This window comes from Cygnus atratus, chromosome Z, assembly GCF_013377495.2.
Source record: "Cygnus atratus isolate AKBS03 ecotype Queensland, Australia chromosome Z, CAtr_DNAZoo_HiC_assembly, whole genome shotgun sequence".
NCBI lineage: Eukaryota > Metazoa > Chordata > Aves > Anseriformes > Anatidae > Cygnus > Cygnus atratus.
In genome coordinates, this window is record NC_066396.1 from 2223347 (window position 1) to 2245002 (window position 21656).

The window sequence follows — 21656 nt, forward strand, 5'->3', positions numbered from 1 at the left end:
AGGATATAAGAGGAAGCCAAAAGTTGTAGTGCCGGGGATCATTTTGCTGTAGCTGGACTCGCACAGTACGTTTAGATTTCTTGTGATTTGGCTATGATTTTTTAAAAAATTATTCTGAATTACTGACTGTGCAGGATGCTTTGTATCCCCAGCTCTGCTTTAGGCAGCTGGGGTGCACATGAGCATGGTGGGACCTGGGCAGGACTGAGGCTTCTGAGTGTGTTAAATTGGTGTGAAACCATCACTTCTTTGGGTTGTCTTAATTTTCACATGATTACATTAAGTCCACCAGCTGATGGGGGCCAGAAACAAAATTTTTGGAATAAAATAAGTGCAATGAGCTGATTTAACAGAGAAAAATGATCTCGGGTAATAAAGGACTTGCAGGAGCCTCTGAAGAAGTGTGTAGACTGGTGGCAGGAGAAGTGCCGGGCTCCTTATTTGCGTGTGCATGCATCAGCTGATGGGGTAAGGGATGCACAAACATACCAGTGATCTGATCCAGGTGTAAATCTGCTGAACTGGGACTGCAAAACATTGAATGTTCTCCTGCCAAAAGCCTGCCAGGGCTCGGCAGACCTTAGCTGAGCCTTGCGATGTCAGGGAGCAAACAATTGTGCGGGTAGCGCCTTGGTTAAGCAGGAATTTTCCTCTCTCCCAGCATTAGGATCTCTGAGCAGCACTGTTTACCGTTGCTGGAGAAGAAATAAAGTAAGAAATGCAAGAATGAAGGTGGGAATGAGCTCAGCTTTTACAAATCTGGGCCATGGATTAATAGCCTGGAATTTAGGAAACGGAGAAGCCAAGGGGGATGTACGCTGTTTGGGGTTAGAGATGGGACGGGGAGGAGAGGGTGAGGCTTTGGGAGAGTTATCCCACAAGCACAGCAGTGTTGTAGGACCGCAGGATTTGCAGAAAAAGCTGGATGCACGCTATCCAGGGAGGGTATAAGGAAGGAAACAGGAGAGACTGCAGGTAACGCTTCCTAGGGACTAAAGGAGAGATCCACTGGTCTCACTTGCCCTGCTGTGGCAGGGAACAGAGATGCCACACTGCTGGGACAGCACTGGGTGAGCCTGGGCTGCAGAAAACACCAGGAAATCCTTCCTGGGAGGCTGCAGAACAAAGCATCCTCCCGAGACAGCTCTGCAGGGGCCAGCTGCTGGCTTGGGCTGCAGCCAGCGATGCTCCATGTCGAGATCCCAATGCAGAAAAAGAGCATCTGGGTGTCAGGTAGCTGATAAAAGTGGCCAGGTGAGTGTCTGGCAACTCTCTCGAGACTGCACGCTGAGGAACCCCTGACCTTGTTCGTTGTGGACGAAGAAGAGCTGTGTTCTTCACCCCAACACCTTTTGCAAAGCATAAATCCCAGGAGGAGGTCATCTTCCTTGTGTGCCCCCAGGAATTCACGGAAAGAATGGAGACAGGTCAGTGTTTTGCAGCAAATTCCTATGCATCAAGCTGGAGTAAGCAGGATTTTCCCTGCTACATTTCCAGCTGCCTGGGGAGAAGGTGCTGAAACGAGCCACGAGGGACTTCGGAGCCTGTGTGGGTATAGGTTGTCAGTGGAAGAAATTCTTTTTTCTCCCCCATCTGCAAAAAAGCACTGTTTAAAAGGGTTATCTACCCCCCAAAAAATAAAAAAAATAAAAAATTGCTTAGGTAACCCATGCTATTTATTGAAGATGCAGCATAAAAAAAGACCCAGGTGAATACATAGCATTTGAAAAAAACATCCTTATGTTGATGCTGGCTTTACCAGCTGCAGCATAAAATGAAATTAGAAATGAGAACTGATCTGGGTCTTTGGGGGCTGTTTATCTTAAAAATGTGCAGCTTCTGCTCCTTTGTTTGAAGGCAGGGTCGACAATCTCAGTTTATTTCATTGCTGTTATTTGGGGGAGTGCAATGCAATTGTATTAAATCCTTACATTTTTATATACTGCTACCAATGCAATGTAACACCGACACGTGCTTTTAGTCCCCACTTCGGGACTTTAAGGGTGTTCTTGTTACGGTCGGGCTCAATTTGAACTACAGTGCTTAAAACATTTTTAATCTTCCTGCTGCTTTATGGCCACTAATCCTCAGAGCATCCAGCAAGAAGGAGGTTAAACATCACTTCCACGGCGGAGATGCGGCGAGTCATTGACTCACGCCGCGACGCGGAGAATTAGTGTCGGGCAGGGATTACAGCTGGAGTGACCCCTGATAATTGCTCCCGGGGTCTGGCTCTGCCCTCATTTGCTTCAGATATTCTTTTTTTTCCCCTCTTTAAGGTTTTTAGTGTGAGTGGCTTTGCTCTCACTGCTGAGATCGAGATGAAGTTGTTCAGCAGTTTGCTTAAAGCTCTAGCGATGGCTTTCGAAAGAGAAAACAATGAAAACAACAATGAAAGAGTTCTTATATGACTTAGGTCTGGAGAATACTCAGGGTATATTTGTTTTCAGATACTCCAGCTTTCAAGAACTATTTCCAAAGGCTTAAGTTCTTGGCTGCATCCACGTGCACCAAGATATCCTCCATCTCTTCTTGCCAGTCAAAGGGCAGTCAGGAGCTGCTGGTGGTGGAAACCATCGCTGTCCTGGGGCTCAAACCCTTGTACAACGCCCCGGCCGTGGTTTTTATCACCAGGTTTGGTGTCTTTTGGGGAATGATAGTGTTTTGAGAAAGGCAAGCCAGACGGAGGAAGGAACCACTCAGCTGAATGAGCTCCCCAGGTGGAAATGATCTTTGCCTCCCTCAACCAGTTGCACTCTTGTATCTGAAAAGGCATGGAAAAATGTCAAAATTGGTAACAAAAGGTCTTAATTATGAATTCTAGATTAAAAAAAAAGCCCAGGTTACACAATGTTACCTGGTGGCAGTGCTGATTGGATATTAAATAATGCATAATTCTGCTCTTTTGAGCTTTATTGGCTTCATTCAACTGAAGAGACACCCTGCCTGGTGTGGTTTTCATCTTCTGGCTTAAAGGAAAAAGCCTGGGGCTAAGTTCCCCGAAATGTGGGAACTTGGGCAGCATCTGTCCTGCTGAGATGTAAGGGTAAGAAGCAATAATTATCAAGTGACTTCTAGGCAAGAAGTCCAGCACTGGAAGAGTCCAGACTTCACTGTTTATTTAATTGCACGGGGGATCGAATGACTTTTGCTATTTCCCTAATTTTAGGGCGCAGCAGCGCTTCGTGCAGGGTTTCATCTCCTGGTGTCTCTGCAAACGCTTGGTGATGTTCTGGAGATGTTCAGGGTGCCCTTTACGCTTTAGCAGAGAGGCATCACAATTTTCTGTTATTTACCATTATTCTGGTAGAGTGCAGAATAAATTCAGGATTCATAATGTAGGTGGTAACAAGGCAAGGGAGATGGAGACACAAGAAGATGGAGGATGATGGCAGTGATGCGAATGTGTTATCAACAAGAGGACAGGTCGATTTATGAAAGTTTTTCTTGTCTGCTGTCACAGGGATGAGAAGAACCAGTCCATCATCGTGAGCGGAGAGTCGGGTGCTGGAAAGACAGTCTCTGCCAAATATGCCATGCGCTTCTTTGCGACCGTCGGTGGCTCTGCCAGCGAGACCAATATCGAAGCCAAAGTCCTCGCGTCGAGCCCGATTATGGAGGTAAAAGCTGAAATTTCCCTCTGTCCTGCTCGCAGCGATCCCCGTTTCTCTCCTGATGTCCCTAAAACGGCGAGAGCTGTGCAGAGAGGCCGTGGGAGCTGTGCTTTTGTCTGGCGTTGGGTTTTGCTGGGGAGGAGCCCAGCCTGTGGCTGCAGAGCATCTCCAGAGGGCTTGGATAAAGCTGGTGGTGAAGGAGGGTGTGGGTGTCCTGTAAGGCAAAATAGAAGCGCTGTGGCTCTTTGGATGTTGGTGATGGAATCACTGAAAACGTGGTATTGCCAGAATTTTTATGGAATTAAAACACACAGTGACAGAAAGGAGCATTTGTACAGCAAGCGAGGTCTTCCCCTAAGCCACACCGCTCCTTCATCAGCTCCCGCTGCTCTTCCTTCTGCTGCTGGCAGGGGGATTTCCTCGAATCCTCCCATGACTATTTATGTAAAGCTGATTACAAATTTAATGTTTAATTTCGTTTCACGCAGGCAATTGGAAATGCAAAAACAACAAGGAACGACAACAGCAGTCGCTTTGGGAAGTACATTCAGATCGGCTTTGATAAAAGATACCACATCATTGGTGCCAACATGAGGACGTATCTGTTGGAAAAATCAAGAGTTGTGTTCCAGGTGAGGAGACCTTTCTTTCGGGGGCTGTACTCAGGGAATTCAATAGTCTGGGTCTTTTCTTTGCATTAAACAAGTCACCTTGCTGAAGGAACATTTGATTGCATGTTGGTTTTGGAGTCTAAATTAAACTGTGAGGTATCAGCAAAATGTCCCAAGACTATTCTTTTTTTTTTTGTTTAACTTTTCCTGAAATAATCAGTGTTTCATACAATCAGTATTTCATACCATTCCTTCTTTCAAATGCATAAGTTATTTGAGCTCCACAGTTGTGCAGATAGCCCCATTTGTCAATGCAAGCAATCCCAGAAGCCAGTCTTTTATTTTTTCTTTCTCTTTTCCTCCAATCTTTCATCTCCACACCTTCCCAGAGGCCGCTATACGGATTCGTTACATAGGATTAATGCAAGACATCACTCCCAGGTTTGCATTACTGCAGGCAGATATAGCATATAATGCTCATAAACATGTCAGTCAGCGGATAATGCCCCACTCCTTTGTCCTGAAGGTTGGGAAAAAAAATGATGCAGGCCAGTCTCTCTCCTGGCAGAGCAGTTAACGTTGGAAAATAAATCTATAGGTTGGTAACAAATGTGCTCCATGTCACATAAACGGACCAAAATGTAGATATGCAAATTGCCACGTATTAATTAGACCATGCAGACTAGGCAGGGCATGGAAATGTGCCCATTTCTGAAGATCACTGGATGCCCTGAAGCACATTGTAGCCTTCCTAGTGGGTCAGGCTCAGCCTTTTACAGTTTTTCTAGATGGTGGGAGAGCTGCTGCAACCTCTTCTCCCCCCATTAACTCGGTGTTTTCCTCCGCAGGCGGAGGACGAGCGCAACTACCACATCTTCTATCAGCTTTGTGCCTCGGCGAGCCTCCCAGAATTCAAAGACCTTGGTCTCAGTGAGTATTTCCACCTCCCTGTGCTGTCCGAGGGCAACAGGAAAGCACGGTGGGGTTAGAAATGCCTGTCGCTGCGGGAGAAGGGGAGAAGCCTGCCTGTAGCCTCTAGAAACTGCACACAAGGCTGCTGTGGAAGATGCTTGCTGATGCAGGAGAGATCGTGTGTTAATGTTGTACGAAACTTTTGTAAAGATCTGTGTTTTAAATGAAGCCTGAGTGTGGGTTGATCCGGCCAGTTTCTTGGCAGGAGCACTTCTGTCCTTTGAGTCAATTCACCTTCCAGGTCTGCTGTTAATGGTTAACCCCTGGGATGCATCCCAAGTTGTTGTGCTTTTTTTCTTTGTTTTTGTCCCGTTTCCCCCTGTGATTTCACAACCACAAGCTGCCAGCGGAAATCCAAGTCTTTTTCAATGTGGCTCTTTAAAAGCCCAGTCTGCGTTTGCCGTGACTGTGACACCGAAGGCTGAGAGCTCCCTGGTGCATCACCCAGGGCGTCTTGCTGCTGCTGTGCAGCTTTCAACTTCAGTTCTCAAGGGAGAATGCGAAATGGCAACAGCTGGCACCGCAGGAGGCGGTGGGTGCGGGGCTGCTGTCCCACGGGGCACTTCTCTGGAGGAGAAGCCTTTTTGCATCATTTCTACTCAAAATTTGGTGATGTCAGTGTGTAGTCTCCAGCTGTGCTTTTCCACGCTGCTTGTGCGTTTGCTTAAAATGCAAAAAAGAAACGATTCTCTGCAAAAACATGAAGCTCTGTCTTCGGTGTTTTCTCCCCTTTTTACTAAACTGAGCAAGATGTTTGTTCTCCCATATCAAAAGTAGGAGCTGTTGCTTCTCGTTGGAGTCTCACACACACAAAGAACTGTTGTTGCCCTGTTTTATATTGCAAAATGCTGGAAAAGAGTCTCTAAACTTTCTTGATCCCAGCAAAGCGATCCAGTAAGCTGGTTCTTCAGGTAGGGCAATGCATGAGATGTGCCGAAAAGTTGAATTTTAAACTGGCAAGTAAATATGTGACTTAACACGTGGGAGCTGGCGTGCATCACAGCGCCCTTTCTAAGGCTGGTGTTGCCCTGAAATAACTTCGCAGAGCACGGATGCTTGGATGGGGTCACGAATGCTGACTCTGCTGGCAGTCTCTCCATGCCCTTTGCCCCCTGTGTTCGAGGCATTATGCTGAGAAGGTGCTAAAATACTTGAAGCTGTCACGAGTAGGTAAAAATATTTAAAAATATATTAAAAAAAATCAGAAGTTGGAGATAAAGGTAGGCAGCACCTAAGTCAGATGAAAGCTTTGATCCAGCAGGCTGGGGATGAGGCGAAGCGGCTGTGGTGGGCGAGTGCTGCTCGCTGAGGCTTTTTTGTTTCTTCTTTTCTAGCCTGTGCTGAAGACTTTTTCTACACTTCTCAGGGAGGCGGCACGTCTATCGACGGTGTGGACGATGCTGATGACTTTGATAAAACCAGGCACGCCTTCACCCTGCTCGGTAAGGGGCTGCTGGGCTCGGAGGCTTCCCGGCAGCAGTCTCAGTATTTTGCCTGAAAAAAATCCAACTCCTCCATCTTTCTTTTGATCTACTCCTAAAGGTGTTGCCAAGCTCGTGGATTTGGGGTCTTGTCTCTGGCCCAGCCTGGCTCACCTCCAGTTAATTAATGCCAAGCAGCATCCTTGGCTTTGTGCACGTTCACAACAGTGGTCAAATTGCTTTGATACAACCATTTCTGTAAAGACATAACAGCACGTGAGGGGCTCCTCTGGCATCTGAGCTGTTGTTTCAGAGCCGTGGGGTGAGGATGAGTTTGTTGGGATGCTTCTGATAAGTCCCAAAAGTCACAAAATCAGCAGCCCAGGCAGGGAATCGAGCACCACGAGCGCTTCAAAATGAACTGAAAATTGCAGTTTGTGTTGTTTTGTCATGAAAACCAGCTGTCGATTGCTCCCCTAGGAGTGAAGGAGTCTCACCAGATGGCCATTTTTAGGATAATCGCTGCCATTCTGCACCTAGGAAATTTGGAAATTCAGTCGGAGCGGGATGGCGATGCCTGTAGCGTGTCGGTAGGTCACCAGTGGGAGTGGGGAGCTTTGTGTGCTCATCCATCGGCCCGTGCTGGGTGTGCTGTGCTTCGAGCAGTGCCCTTTTGTCTCCAGTCCTTTTCTTCCTGGCATTATTTCCTGGCTGATCCATTTTTCTTGGGAAACGGTGCCTCATTTCTCTTCTTTAGCATTCCCATAAGCAAGATGATGCAAAGGTTGTTTGCCTCTGTATGTCCCAACTCAGCTTTTCTGCTTTCTTAAAAGTCTTGGTTCACGCCCTACTTGGGGGGCAAAATCAATTTCCTACAACCACTTTGCTACTGGCAAAGGTGCCGGGATCCAGGACTCAAAGGAGGGTGGCACAAGCTGCTAAGTATTGCAATTAATTAGCAAGAATAAATAAGTTTAAAGATGCCTTAGTGGGGATTTTTCCCTTTCTGTGTGTTTGTTCAGGGTTAAAAATAAATAAATAAATAGATTATATGGAGAGCACTGTCCTATCAATTATCATTGCAACCCAGACTGGGTCATTCGTTCCTAATTAAAGTATTTAAATGGGCTCTGCACACGTTTTAGTGTTACCCTTGAGATAATGCGGTGTGCAATTAGTGGGATGCTGGGGGTAATTTGCTTGATATTTAGTCGTATGGATATGTAAAACTGGCCTGCTCCAATGACGTCGAGTTCTGTAATGGAGTTCATGGTGTTTAATTGCCTTCAGATGGAATGTGTGGTATTAAATGAACCCCGTTATGACTTTGAATCCGTGATCCAAAATATGTTGCAGCAAAAAAAGCACCCCGGAGGTCTTTTAAAATGCATTTTTCTCCCCGTTCTCAAACCCATTCTCTCTTCTGTACAAACAAGCATCTAACAGGAAATAATTGCCTTCCTTTTGATATATATTATTACGCCGAGTTAAAGGGAAATTGATTTCTCCTTGTCCAAAAGAAAGTGCCGCCTTAGCATGATAAAGCCTCCCCACTGCCGTTGTTTATTGGGGGAAAAAAATAGAACGCACTAGGGAAAATTGTTTGCTTTTCATTTCATCGATCATGTAAAACGGTGCCTTCTGGTAATGCCTATTTTACAAGTTTGTTATTCAAAATTGAGTTAGTTTGTAAGAGGTGTTATGTGCCTAAGGTCTAACTGGGGGCTTGCTGAAGGATGGTTTTTGGGGTTGGGAGGCGCGTGTGGGTTGCACGGTGAGAAGAGGGTGCCCTCTCCTCTCCAAATCTCGGATTGGAAGAGTCAGCACCCACTCATCTTGCCTTCTGCTTGCCCGTAGAGCGAAGACGAGCACTTGAACCACTTCTGCGGCTTGCTGGGCGTGGAGCAGGGCCAGATGCAGCACTGGCTTTGCCACCGCAAGCTTGTCACCACCGCCGAGACCTATGTGAAGAGCATGTCTGTGCAGCAGGTGGTCAATGCCAGGAATGCGCTGGCCAAGCACATCTACGCCCAGCTCTTTGGCTGGATCGTGCAGCACATCAACAAGGCCCTGCACACCACCGTCAAGCAGCACTCCTTCATCGGCGTGCTCGACATCTACGGGTAGGCATGCTTTCCGCTTCCGAGGCCCCAAAATTAGCACCCCCTGACACGTTTCGCCCTTCTGGCAGAGCATCCTTGACCTTGGCTTGCAGCAGGGGATGGGAATCATAGACAGGGGTGGAAAAAAACGCGGTCGTGGAGTGCAGTTGGCAGTTTCACCCGATCCTGCTTTAGATTGTGCAACCCGGACCCCGAAACTGGGCGTGCAGACCTGCCAGAGCACTGGCTTTCAGGATTTATCTCCCGCACCATTCGATGCTGTTCAAGCTTAAAGATGAGCTGGGCTGAAGGTGCAGACATGGGGATGAAGGCAGGCTCCTGTGCTGGGCTCTGCCTGGGGTTGCTGTGGAGAGACGGGGACTTTCCAGTTGTGGGGTGCACAAGGAAAGAGGCCTCCTGGGTTTATTCCCTCTTCCCCTTCAACCTTGTCCCTTTGGGGAGCAAGGAAAAGGGAGCAGTGGGGCAGTAGTGACCCGCTGTGCTCCCTTAATATACTGAGATGCTTGATTACTCTTAAGTTTGGAGGTGGGATGGGATGGACGAGCTGTAGCCACTCCAGCAACTGGTCCCTGACCCATTGCTGTGCTTTCTCAACCCCACATCACCTAATTGCAGACTCCTTGTACGGTCTGTCAAATCCAGGTAAACCTGAAATTCTGAATGAAATCCTGCCTAAGGGGTTCTGGGCCAGCTACAGAAAGCTTCTGTGGCTGTAATACCAGTTGAGTTACTGGAATTCCTCTGTATGAAACATCACGTGGGGTTCCTATGGTTGCTGGCTTTTGGGATGGGGATTTTAAGGTCCCGTTGGACAGCCTGACAGAAGTCAGTGCTGGAGCATCGGCATGGCCCATCTCCATCAGCATCTGCTCCCACATGGCCAGGTTTATGGGAATATTGTACCAAGTAGGTAAGAGTGCAATCCTCTTGGGCCTGGGATGTCAGTGGGAAGGTTTGGGGTGGTGAGATTGCTGTCAGAGCTTTGTAAGAGTCTGGGCTCTCCCAGGTGAAGAGCTCAGGACCTTAAAGGTCCACTCCAGTTTGGGGGGGTGAATATATTCATTTTTTTGCACTGAGCTGTAGCGCATTGAAATGAACAGATGCAAAGTTTGCTTTTCCCTTTGGAGTGCAGATTGAGAGCAGGTTGGGGTTTCCTGCGGGGCTGTTGGGCTGGGAAAAGCAAAAACCCTGCTCCTTTCTCCCTATTTTGCACTTCTTTTCCCCATGGGCTGACGCATTTTATGGGCATTACACCTGGCAATGACCGGGTGATAATTACATCGTGGGGATAGCAGGTCTTGGTCCTGGGAAGTATTAACCACTGTTATTTTTTGAGGAAAAAAGGGCTTCATTCAGTGCTTTTAAGACTGTTCTGCTGGCTCCTACAGCACCTATTACCTGAGCAATTACTTCACTGCGCATTAATCAGTGCAGCAGCTTATTCATTTAGCACGGGGAGCTTTGCCACTTCTTCCCTTACTTTAATCCTTACGGGCATTTTTCAAAGACCTTCCCCCTCTCTCCTCCCTACTGTGCCTTAGAAATAACATAATTCCCCGTGGTAGCTGAAAAATGCCCTTTTATAAGAGCAAGCCCAGCTCCCCCAAGCTGCCCCTGTGAGGAACGTGTTGGAGTTGGAGCTGGAAGCTCCAGTTCTGCCTTCGAGGGTTCTCTTGCTCACACGTATCCAGTGTTTGTGCTACCAGGGCTGCAACGCAGAGGCTATAATTATGAATTTAATATCTCATGTGCTCTATCGAATTACATGGAAAATAATGTCGTGGGTCTCTTAAAATAGCAGCTACTCTTTCTCCGTCGCTTTTGCAGGAAATATATTTGGAGTTAATATTTGATAATATTCTTCCCAATAGATGCTGTTAGATTTCTTATCTCCTTCAGTACTACTGCCTGATGGGCAGGAAGCTACAGTTGTACCAAATATCTGATACACGCTTAGACCTCTTGAATCCCTTGAGTTGTGGCGATGTTTTGGGGAATGAGGACTAAAACGTAGATCTGGGATGCGAGCAACGCAAAAAGACGGGTGGATAACTGGCCTTCCCTGTCACACAGATGATGCTCTTGCAGAGTAAAGTAGATTTTTAGATGAAGCAACGCTTACTGTTGATTTAATCGTTGCTTTGCAGGTTTGAAACTTTTGAAGTGAATAGCTTTGAACAGTTCTGTATCAACTACGCCAACGAGAAGCTCCAGCAGCAGTTCAACTCGGTAAGGTCGGCTTGGAAACCTTCCACAGAACTTAGCAGAAAATTTATCAAGGCACGGCTGGCTTCCGCTTAATGGCACTTGTCTGCAGCCTGACCAGAACTCGTGGCCAGCATGCATGTGGTCCCTGCGATACCATCTCCTGGGCAATGATTATGCTGAGTAATTGCACTAAATATTCAGATCAAGTTGAAAATGATGCTTGGTTGATTTATAAGATGGATACTGGTAGCAGGCTTTTGCAGGGCCCCATTGATGTTTCTGAATAGATAGAAAGTTTGTGCTTTCCCCCCTTATTTTACTGTTTTTTGCACAGTTTCAGTCCTCACCTGTGCTAAACTTTTTTGGTCTTGTGCTGAGTCTGGATTTCCAGTGGAAACCTTCCTACGAAGTGTCTCTTAAACCACTGCAACTAAAACTCTGTATTAAATGGCAGGACTGGACACACTTCCCATTTTTCATGTGACAAAAAAAAAAAAAAAAGAGATTCTTCTGTTTTATTAGATACAAGCACCTACATGCACTGAAAATGAATCCATTAATGGGTCATCTTCTGCTTTTGCTGTAAGCAGGGAAAAAAATTACTGCTATTTTCAGGATATGAGGCAAAACTTGTTAAGTTTGAGCAGCTATGGGGGTTAGTTTGGCACTTCGGACCTGTATCATATGCACAGACACGAACATTTTTGAGATATCTAATGCATCAGATCACTGCTTCTAAAAATGAGAAGTAAATTATGGATTGTATTTGCACTATTCATATCTTTCTTAGTATGTCCAACTATCACTTCTGAAGCTTATAAATTCAAACTCAGAGATGATATGTTTGAAGAGATTTCACAAAGCTATCTTTGAAGAAAAAAATGTGTTTGAAATTTTTTTTTTTTTTAATGTGCTTAGAGTATCTCAGAAATAGCCAAAGACAAATTATCTGCTTGGGCAGAGGTCTGAGATATATAAGCCACGCAAAGATTTGATTTTTTTTTTTTTTAAATAATCTGCAGTGGAAATGTTCCTGAATCGGTCAGATACCGATGCTGATATCTTCTCTAGGACAATGGGTACATTTTGGGAAACTCTTCTCACACATCAGGGCACAAGTGCTCAGCGCTGGCTTGGTCCCAGCTTGTGAATCTGCTGCAGGTCACTGGTTTCATCAGTGCAGCACCAGGAGAGAGGGACTTTTTGAAGCCCAACAGATGTATTTCACTGCCATTCCAGTAGATGGCTTTCACCTGATGGCTTCAGTAGTTTTCAAGTGAAAAACTGCTTTTTTCTTCCTGCCTCATGATTTCCTAGCATAATACTTGTGTTTTCCTTGCAAGTGGCAAAGCCTGTATGAAGCTGTATGTTAAGGAACCTGAAGTTTCTATGACTTAAAGCACTGAAGGAAAGCTCTACTCGGGTGGGGACAAATGAGGAAAGGGGGAAGGGGCTGGCAGTGGAAGGGGCTGGCGTCGCGGTCACTAACTGTGTGGTTTGTCCAACCCCAGCACGTGTTCAAGCTGGAACAGGAGGAGTACATGAAGGAGGGAATCCCTTGGACTCTCATTGACTTCTACGATAACCAGCCTTGCATAGACCTTATAGAGGCAAAGCTTGGGATCTTGGACCTACTGGATGAAGAGTGCAAGGTAGAGAGGACGAATCCCCTTTATTTTTATAAGATGTTGTTAAAGAAGGGCTTTACCTGTGGTATCTTACAATGTGTGAACATCTTCAAGCACTCCTGGCTTAGGTAGGCTGTTGGCATTTGCTTTGCTTTAGCACCATTTGGATCCTCCTTGGCAGAAGCTTGCAATTAACCTGGGTGCCTGATCTCACCATGTGATGCCAGGGCTCGTGCTCCTGGCCCAGGGACAGCCCTTGCTTGCAACTTTTTATTCCTTCTGTTGTTCAGGAGCTGGAGTTCCTCCCTGCCTCAACATTTGTCTTGTCCCAAGGGAAAATCGAGTTTTCTTGCGATAGCTATTTGGGTAAAGGCAATTGTATTTAGACTTCAGACTCCGGAATTTGTGTTTCTGTGGCACTTGGTGTATGGGTAAAGTGCACCTGGGAGTGTCTCCTCTGTGGTTAACCATGCGGCATCGAGGGACATCAGCCACATACCGGGGACTTGCTGAAGGCGATGCCAAGCTCTGTCTGACTTCAGACAAGCCTGGGTTTTGTGTCTGTTTTGTAGAAGACTGAAATTGCATGTCCTCTGTGCTCCTTTGAGGTAGAGAAACAGGACCTGGGATGACCTGTAGGAGTCCTACTGCATAGGCTTCTTGTTTAGCTCGTTCTTCATCAATTTTCTGTTGGTATTTGTGTAGTCTGTCTGCCTTTGTGAGTTTCAGAGAGGGGTTCAGACAATTTGGCACAAGACAAAGCAGCGTGCAATAGCTAGAGGTTAAGTTAGATTCAGCTGTGCAATAAGCCTTCTGAATGCTGAGGATAGCTTGGTGGGAAAGGGATGATGACTGCCTTTGTGCAGGTGAAACCCTTAAAACAGCCTCCTAGCCAGTGCTGGCTAAGAAGGAGGTCAGATATACTTGATATTCAGTGGCATTTCATTTTGTGCTATTAAGCCTGTTAAATGATTCAGGCTCTAGCAGCTCTCGGGCATTTTGAGGACCGTAAGGAAAGTTTTCCTTGTGCCATATGGGTTGATAATGCCCTTTGCTCCTCTCTGAAGCACTGGTTGCTTGTGATGTTGCAGCAATTTCTATGCAACAGCAGTAAAACGGGCAACTTCGCTGTAAAATCTGCCTAGCACTTTTTTCATATGTGCCTTGTTGACCAAAAAAAATGTGAAACACATCATCTACACCCCCCCCTTCCTCACCGTCAACATCAAATTCCAGTTATCTTGGTATTTACCTGTCACCGGGTTATGCTGTGATTAGTCACAGGCACTTATTGCGGGCCCTCTAATCGGCTCTTTTATAATAACCCTCAAACCTTCTCCAGCTTTATAAAAATTTCAACAAGCTGTCAACTGAAAGCACCTGTTTATGGATGGAAACCTTCACCCCCGCGGTACCGCTTCACCTTTCCGTGGGCTCGCCGTGCTGTCGCAAGGGAGCCCAGCAGCTTCTGCCACAGCCCCGCGGAGAGACGGGGGCAGCACTACAATTAGGGTAATTGCAAGTCACCTCGTTAAGCACGTACTGCAGCCTGTAAATGTACTCCGGGACCGAAATGGCATCGAGGGGGTCCTGGTAACATAATGAAGCATTAGCGCAAAAGGCGGAGGGTTTGTTGATAGAGTCCTCGCTTCGCAGTATGGTCTTTTCTTTTCGCAGTATATATGGTCTTTTCTTTTCGCAGTATATAATATATTTTTAAATATGTATAAGTATATAATATTTTTTTTAAAATTTATTTTTAATGTGAGGTTGGGGAGGAGGTGGCTGGCTATGTGCTGAAGTAGTTCAGCTAACAAAGGTCATAGACCCTTGGTGTGTAATGAGAGTCTTGTCACCATCTAGAGAAGAAGGGACCCAGGCAGGATAGAAATGGTAATCAGCAATGAGAGGGCTCTCGAATCACAATTGGAGCTGTAAGGACTCAACCTATCACATGAAAGGAAATGATAAAACCCTCTGGCTCTGTAAAAACAGAGGGCTTTAAGATATGCAGTGTTTACTTTTTTTTTTTTTTAAACAACTTTGTGGTCTTATGAGTTGGAAGCTGTTGTAGAATTATTGATTTTGGAGGTGGCATCTGGAGATCATTTGGTCCAACCTCTAGTTATCACGGAATCACAGAATCATCTAGGTTGGAAGAGACCTCCAAGATCACCTAGTCCAACCTCTGACCTAACACTAACAAGTCCTCCACTAAACCATCTCACTAAGCTCTACTTCTAAACGTCTCTTAAAGACCTCCAGGGATGGTGACTCAACCACTTCCCTGGGCAGCCCATTCCAATGCCTAACAACCCTTTCGGGAATGAAGTTCTTCCTAATATCCAACCTAAACCTCCCCTGGCAGTTATGTCCATGGTCTGCCCAGGAAGCCTTATTTCTCCATGGAACTGGGACATTTTATCCTCTGTTAAGTGACTTTGGAGTCCTCAAAGAGTCTTTTGCCATCTTCCTGCATTGGAGAGTCACCTGCCTGGATCTGGTGCTTTTAGGACCTCTTGGTTTTACTTTGGCATGAAATGGTGCCAGAGGAACAGCGAGAGTCACGTCCCATGAACAGAAACACAACAACACAATGGGGACAACAGTGGGGTTACACAAACTGGTGGGCTGTGAGAGCAAGGAGACCAACGTGGAGCCCATCAGAAGAAATGGTAATTAAGGAAGGATTAAGAAGGGAGACTGTCTTCTGAAAATCCAGTCCTGGGGAGTTGGGAAGGCATGCAGAAGACTTGCTGTGGATATCTGGGACAGCTTTAGTGTCTGGTTGTCCTCACTGTGCTGACTTTGGAGAGGACGGCCGACTCCCCAGGAAGACTTTGACGGCTTTGAGGTTGGAGGGATCATGTGAAGAGTGACTTCAGTGCCCTGGAGAGGAGGAGCTGGTCCAGGCTGATTTTCAAGAGACTTAACTTATCCTCGGAGGAAATAGAAAATTCTCTAAGAAATGCAGCAGGGTCTCTGCATCAAAGCTGGATGAGGTTTCTTGCTTTTCAAGCTAAGGAACCCCTTGCTGTGAGTGCTATGCATCTTCCATACGCTTCCCAAGAGTCATTCAAGTGCTGTTTGGAGTTGCTGTGGGTAGCCAGGTTTCTCTGGAACGTGCCCTGCTGCCTCCCTACTTTCTTGCTTTTATTTATCCTGTTGGGATGGGAGTGGGAGTGGAAAAAAATGCGGATAAAAATTCTGTTAGCAGGACATGCATTTTAAGGGGTTTAATCAACAACAGGCTGGTGGGAAGGTTGACATGTCAATCCTGATGTCTGCATCCAAGTATTTATTATGAATCTTGGTGAAATTTTTTCTGCTGAGCTGCGGTGTGACCCTGAGGCTGCTAGAGGAAGACGTGTCTAACCAAAGCCATGAGCTCCTGCGTGTTCTCAAACTCTCTTGTGGCTCTCTTTTTGTGTTTTGTGGCATGTTGCCATCACATTATGCTGTTGATGTGCCAAATGCGTCTTCTAATGCCGTTCAGAAGATGATCTTTAACCTTCCCCGTGTCCTTCTGTCAAGTGTTAGAAGCACTGAAGGCTGCTTCTAACGGACCAGCTTTCAACCCTGCTTGTCTCTCCGCGCTGCTGTGAACTCAGGGGTCTGAGCAAATGCGTTTTCCTTGTCTTGCCTCGTTAGGTTCTTGAACATCAGAAACCAGCACGTCGCCTTCCCCTACCAGTTGGTTTCATCTGAGGGGATTTCTGCTCCATGAGCAGATATACGTGACTCCGGAGCACAGAGGAAGGCTCTTTCCAGGATTTAACACATGTAGAAGCGATAAAGAGGAAAAACAAAATTTAAATAGCTCCTACTCTGTTTTAAGAGTGTGACTTAAATATTGTTTTAATGGACCTCCATTGCTTATCTGGTCCTCCTGCTGGAGGTGGTAGTGGTGGGAATTTCACCCTGCAGCCTATGTGGCTCCAAACACCTCCTCAGCTGCCTCGTGGTCAGGGTAGGTTCTTAACCATAGGATGCCTCTGAAACTAAGGGCTCAGGCTCGAGCCTAGGCACTGCCCCCGGCTTCAATGACTAGGTTTGAGGTGGGTTGCAGCTCCTGGCAGCTCGGAGGATGGTGTATGAGGACGGGAGGTGATGCTGGCCAGGATTCGGCCCCTATCAGGTGCTTCTCAGGCAGCTAAAAATACCCAGGCTGCACAATGGTGTGCAGGGAGTGGCGTGGATGCAAAGAAACCCTCTTTCCAGGAGACAGGAGCGAAGCTTTTGAAGTTTGGCTCTGAGATAAGCAGGTTTCTCAGCAAAGTGGCTGGCCTGGAAGAGAGCTGGAGCAAGGTAAATCTGCTTTCCACAGAGCCAGGCAGCTCAGGTGTCTGCAATATTCCTGCACTGCACCCGTGGCTTGGTCCCAGAGAGCCTAATAATTACTCCAGAAAGGGTGTTCTCATCAGTTATAATGCATATAAATATGCTAAATATAAATAAATAAAAAATCTGCATTTATATAGCTCCGTAGTTTAAATATGCACATCAATCTTGCATCAATAAAACGTGCATAATTGCCTAAATAAGTACTTTTTAATATTTATGTGTAATCTCTACATTACTGTGTCTGCAGAATTGGCTACGCTTAAAACTGTAAAACATGAAAATAGTTCTGGGATCCCATTTCTCGACGATGGAGTGGGCAGGAGCAGCTTGTCCCTGTGTCCCCTTCTGGCAGATTTGGGGTTGTTGCTGTAAGAGGCTGCTCCGGAGAAGCATAAGGAAATATTCATCATCTGCCTCGAGTTGTCCTTCTTCTTGCTTGCTGCCCCTATTTCCTTTGTCACTTTTCCTACAAAGGTCCCCGCAAAGATCTGATGGATGATCAGAGCTTTTCCTGACTCTGCACAATTGTTCTGTGTTTTATCAGCTTTGTCCTATCCAATTTTAAATATTGCCTAACTCTTCTCTTCCGACAGCTTTTTCTAACATGAATAATGTGGTCAGACTTTTTTTATTAAAAATGGTATGTGTGAGTGCTCCTCTTGCAGTGATGTGGGGGACACCAGCCCCTTCCAGGTGGGCAGGAGGGATGGGATGAATCCCTCTGTAACTTTTGGCTTTGTGTCAATGATCTTGGTCCTTCTATCCCCGTTCAGGTTCCCAAAGGCACCGACCAGAACTGGGCGCAGAAGCTGTACGACCGGCATGGGGGCAGCCAGCACTTCCAGAAGCCCCGCATGTCCAACATCTCCTTCATCGTCCTGCACTTCGCAGATAAGGTAACCAGGTGCAGAATGTGAAATGCACGCCTGGAAAGAAGACAATTATAGAACCAGCGAGATGCTTTTTGGTGATGGGGTGCCCAGTTGCTGGTAACCTTGCTTCTGATCTGGATCAGCTTGGAGGACTTCAGCCTCTGAACTCTCTCACTAAGCTTTTAACAGCCGCGCTTTCTCGAGGAGAGGAAAATCCCCTTTCTCAAAGCTGCAGTGAAATGAGTTTCTGTTAGGGCAGCTTCACTGCAAATATATTGGCAGGGGGAGTTATTTTTGAAGAGCAGGAGCTTTGAGCAGAGGCGAAGGATGGTGGGGAGGAGTGCAAGAGGTGACCATGTGGCAGGTCCCACTGTTTGGAGGAGAAGATGCTCCTTGTGCATCTCCAGATCCCGGGGGCTGAAGCTTTAGGGTCTCATCAATGGGCTCCAGTTACATTGAAAACCTGACGTGGCAAGCCACTCAAATAAGAATCCTGGAAGCTTGTAGTTATCCAAACACACCTTTGTTTGAAAGGGAAATGAAGGAGCAGCCTGGGGACGTGCCAGAGGAGCCACGCGATGTGCAGGTGCTGCAATCCCTTGCAGGAGCTTCTCTGTAACCTGGCGTGCCTGGGATGCAAGAGGCACTTTTCATGATGAAGGCTGATATTTCCTTTCCTTAGACATATGATTTTGCACACATACACTTCAAAAACAATATTTCTTTGCAGGTGTTGCCTGTCAGCTTTGTGATAAGTTATTTCAGCTGACTTAAAATGTTTAAAAAGAAAAAAGAAACAAAAGTTTCCCTCTTTCTTCTCAAAACCCTTTGTGTTCTCCAACCCTCTGCAATCTGAAAACCAAGAGACCTACAGGAGACACAGCTAGGAGATCTTTTCAGGTTCATTGATTGACTTGCAAGGAGCCTTTTAAATGAAACATCCTGTTGAGGGACAGATAATCCTTGCATTTCTACCACTGACTTGAGTGGAAGCGCAGCTGCATCCAGAGCAATTTAATGACTTAAAGCCGTCTGTGTTTGTGCAGAGGATTTTGCTTTCATTCAGATTCGCTTTCTTTAATAAAAAGCAACCTTCAGGTTCTGTCTGTTCCCCTGCCCTCGGGTTTTTCAGGTGGGCCATGGGCAGAGCGCCTTGTAGCTGCGCTGTCGGGTTTTGGGTGGGCAGAATGCGACCTCTGGGCTTTTCCCTCTGTCCCGTGCTAGGTGGAGTACCAGTGCGAGGGATTTCTGGAGAAAAACAGGGACACGGTGTACGAGGAGCAGATCAACATCCTGAAAGCCAGCAAGGTAAGTGCAGCCCGTCAGGGCAGCGGTCTTGGCTGAAGCTGTTGGCACTGCTGCTTTTCCCAGGAAGAGCTTGGGATTTGCGTTCATCTGCTGTGCAGCAGCGTGCTGAGTATGTGAAAGTGCCTGGGGACAGCTGAAAGACCAGCAGCAAAAAAAGCAGACCAATGGGGGAGGGAAAAAGGGGATGCTGGGGCTATATTTGTACCCCCGTGAGGATGTGCGTGGTCCTCTGCTCTCCTCCACCCTAGTGTCAGTGCCCCGTTGGTACATCAGAAAAATCCTTTCTGAACTTACTGAACACCAAGGGCAAAAATCAGCAATAACCAGTTCGGGGGCAGCGTAAATTGAACTCTCGCTCAGAGCTTTTTGGTGCTGGATGGATGGGGCTTGCTGACCCCACCGCCTCCTGCCCGCACATGGCTGCCATCCATTATATCTAGCCCTGTAACTTCTAATGACTTTAACCCCATTTTTTGCATATTAATTGTTAATGTAAGAAGCTTGAAATCTAAAGCCAGCTCTGAGGCAGTCCGGCTGCTGACAGAGCTATTTTACACTGCTGCCAATATGTAATATTAACAACTTTACACATATTGATGATCACGCTCGCTGCCGCTCCTGTACTACAAGAGTTTGTGCCGCGTAGTTTTCATCTCCTGAGGACTGTGGGCTAGTCAACATCTCATTGCATCTCTGCCAACAGAGACGTATCGACTGACCCCAAACACCCAATTTCCTGCTCATGTGCTTTTTGGCACCTGGGGTTTGGTGTGAGCAGCGACTGCAGTCCAGATGGCTCCTCTTTCCCAAAGCCCTGTTGGTGCTGGGAGCAGACCCTAAATAAAATGCAGGATGGGGGGGAAAGGCGACAGGTATTATTTTTAGGAGCATCTTAAGCAGGAGATGGTTCCGGTCAGAATAAGAGAAATGGGAAATGAGAATGGGAAATTGAGTGTTGTCAGTGGCTTGCCCGGTGTCTCAGCGATGATTTCATATGAGGATGGCAAGATGTGCAATTTTCTTGTCCACGGGGGCAGTTGCAAGTCTCCTAACGCTGAAACTGGGCTTTAACAATGCCCAAATCAAAAGCTCTGTGTGCTCAGGAAGCTTACAGCTTTCCCAGGGTAAAAGCTGTGCAATATTAGGGCTTCTTGGAAACTCCAGGTAACCTGCAGGAATAATTGATGCCGCGTGATAAATCATTTAGCCAGTGCTGAACCTGATGTGGTGCTGCAGTAATAGGGGTGTGTGATGAGGCTTTGTCTGATTTTTTTCCCCCTGTATTCCTCTTTGTATTTCCACTAAGGTGATATGCAGGCAAGGGGGAGTACAGTCCATTTCGCTTGTCAAGGACTTCAACACCTCCCTGTCAGCGAGTGCATTGCTGATGAGGAGCTCCCACCAAGGTGGAATTGCATCCTGCTAATTAGGAATGCAATTAGTGCAGTCAACAAGATGGTAGAAAGGACTTTCTAAAGCAGCTAATTGGTTTTGCTGGCACTGGCCAGCCAGAACTGTTGAGAGGTGATGTCCTTTGAATTAAGGAAAATGATTTGAATACTGATCGAAAGCATATGGGCGTGCTGTTAGGATATATTTCAGTCCTCTGTAATTATGAATAAGCAGAGTTTTGACTCTGCCAGTTGGGAAGGAAGGATCTGTCCCTTTCGCTTTGCATCAATGTCCTTTTCACTAGGGATCAATGGGGCTCACAGCTGTGCACTGAGGAGATATTTTGAGTCTTGAAATTCAAGAATTGCTTTCACTTTATTGCTTTTTCTTCCCTTTCTGCTTTAAGAAGGAAAAAACCCAAGCAAACAACACATCTTAGGTGGGTTCGTTCAGCAAAGAGCAGTGCCACGGGTGCTCAGTCCTTGTCTTGCCTTTCAGTATCAGATGGTAGCAGACTTGTTCCAAGATGAGAAGGATGCTGCGTCCGCCACCTCCTTGGGGAAGGGGACGTCCAAAATCAACGTCCGTTCGGCCAGGCCAGTGATCAAAGCTGCCAATAAGGAGCACAAGAAGACGGTGGGGCACCAGGTAATGTGAGCGGGCTGGTCGAGTGCTCTGCGATGCCTCCGAATACTGGTAAAAACGAAGAAAAATGGCATAAAGGTGACTGTGGCTGGTGGAACAGCCTTGTCATGAAAACGAGAAGCTCTCCCAAATCATCTGTGTGATTTAACCATACCCTCTTGAGGTTTGGGTTGCAAGTGGTCTGATATCGGACAAGCTTAAAAGGAGGAATAAAAGTAGTTAGAGAGGTTTTGGTTCAATGTGCAAGAAGCAAAGAGGTGGTTGCATGGCTTAAAGGTTTTTATTGTACCCACAGTGGAGTAGCAGGTCAGTAGCTTCCAGTTATGGGGATCCAAAGTGACTGATGAAATGGAAGCCAAGGGCAGGGGAACAGGGCAGCTGAACCCAGGTATTTTCTATGGTTAAGATCTCATTTCTTCAGTTTGAAGCAGAGATAAATAAGAAGCTGTTGTGGGGGAAAGTGAGGAGACTTTCCTGTGACCCATATTGTGGGATGGATCCATTTGGCTGCTGTATTT

At 46.5% G+C, this 21656-nt stretch overlaps 1 protein-coding gene across 1 annotated transcript in view; it reads left to right on the forward strand.

Annotated features, from left to right (window-relative positions):
* The window catches only part of MYO5B (myosin VB), an 86547-nt gene that overhangs the window by 19255 nt on the left and 45636 nt on the right, over positions 1-21656 (forward strand). Inside the window, exons 5-15 of the mRNA XM_050716346.1 lie at positions 3464-3620; positions 4103-4246; positions 5074-5155; positions 6532-6639; positions 7099-7208; positions 8476-8741; positions 10889-10970; positions 12461-12601; positions 17695-17817; positions 19018-19101; positions 20992-21141. Coding sequence (XP_050572303.1) covers positions 3464-3620; positions 4103-4246; positions 5074-5155; positions 6532-6639; positions 7099-7208; positions 8476-8741; positions 10889-10970; positions 12461-12601; positions 17695-17817; positions 19018-19101; positions 20992-21141 — 1447 coding nt within the window. The remainder of the gene's footprint in view (positions 1-3463; positions 3621-4102; positions 4247-5073; positions 5156-6531; positions 6640-7098; positions 7209-8475; positions 8742-10888; positions 10971-12460; positions 12602-17694; positions 17818-19017; positions 19102-20991; positions 21142-21656) is intronic.